Source organism: Dinoponera quadriceps, unplaced genomic scaffold (assembly GCF_001313825.1).
Source record: "Dinoponera quadriceps isolate SergipeBrazil2010 unplaced genomic scaffold, ASM131382v1 C3903585, whole genome shotgun sequence".
NCBI classification, from domain to species: domain Eukaryota; kingdom Metazoa; phylum Arthropoda; class Insecta; order Hymenoptera; family Formicidae; genus Dinoponera; species Dinoponera quadriceps.
Window position 1 is genome coordinate 1 of NW_014568103.1, and position 1,243 is coordinate 1,243.

Sequence of the window (1,243 nt, forward strand, 5' to 3'; positions counted from 1 at the left end):
AGATCCGAACGTGCTGCTGCACGATCATCGCCAGTCTGTCGTCCACGTTGCCGCGGGAATTCTCGCGTCCATCAATCAGATGCTCGATCGATCGTATCAGAAGCTCCAAACGGCCGTAAGCGTGCATCGCGAACACCACCGCCAGGCTGCAAGCACCGGTCGTCATGGAGTGCGCGACGAAGCCCGACACGCATTGCAGCCAGAAGAAGATCTCGTTGACGGGGCTGTAACGCACGTCGATGATCATTCTGGCGACCGGCCACATAAGCGGCTGATACGTCAGGTTCCCGTCGGGTTCCGTGATCTTGCCTTTGCTGAACGGCACGGCGATGTAATAGAACGCGGCGCTGCCGTACATGAAGAAGGCGCAGGCCGCCACGAGGCGCCGGCCGAACTTGGCGCTTTTAATCATGATGCTCCGGTCGTCGTAATACCGCGTATTCATCCAGTCGTTCTCGATGTACTCGATACCCTTGCGTATGTCGCCCTCGCGGAAGATTATCGAGGAGTATTTGACGATGTCTTTTAGACAGAAGCTCACCGCTCCGCAGATCTCTACCGTATGCTGCAGGTCCTCGGCGTCGAGCACAATGAACATGACGCACGGGATGACGAGGAAGCATACCAGACTGACGCAGATTATGTTCAGCAGCAAGTATATCGATCTATTTGCCCTCGAGAGCCCGGGTGATCGCGGCCAGGCGCCGAGCGGCTTCAGTATCCAATGATTCAGCTGGAAGCTCAGCTGCACGTCCTTCTTGTAATCGCGGTCGACCGCGACGGTACTAGACTGCCAGGACATAGCGCTTCCTCGCATCTTCGAAGCGCGCGAAAGCTCGCCAGCTACTGAGGGGGTTGCACGATAGCTGTCGAACGCGGGAAGCCGAACGTCGCGACTGCGCAGTGACTGATCTCTTTACAGTCACCATTACGCGCGATAACTTTTGTTCTGAGAAAGAAGCGATCAAACGATCGGCAGGATATGAAGGGGGAACTTTGCAGACCCAGCGACTTCCGTAAGGGGGGCTCGACGCTTCCTTATATGTCGTACCTGGTGCGTTATTTTCTGCTCAAGAAGGTGATTTTTTAGTTTATGGCGGAAGGTGGTCCTTTTCAACATTTCATTTAATTGTTTCGTTTCTAATTTTTTGATACTTCTGGCTATTGTATTCTTTAAATATCACCCCTGATGTGTTGTGACCCGGACCCCGCCGGTCGGTGGACGTTCGTCCCTACCCCGGCC

General features: G+C 54.5%; 1 protein-coding gene across 1 annotated transcript; it reads right to left on the minus strand.

The window, feature by feature from the left end:
• Positions 1 to 7: 7 nt before the first annotated feature.
• Positions 8 to 802, minus strand: LOC106751513 (the record flags this gene model as incomplete). The annotated part of the gene is made up of 1 exon (XM_014632412.1): positions 8 to 802. A coding segment is annotated over exon 1 (795 nt), but the record flags the coding sequence as incomplete, so codon positions are not given.
• Positions 803 to 1,243: the final 441 nt, after the last annotated feature.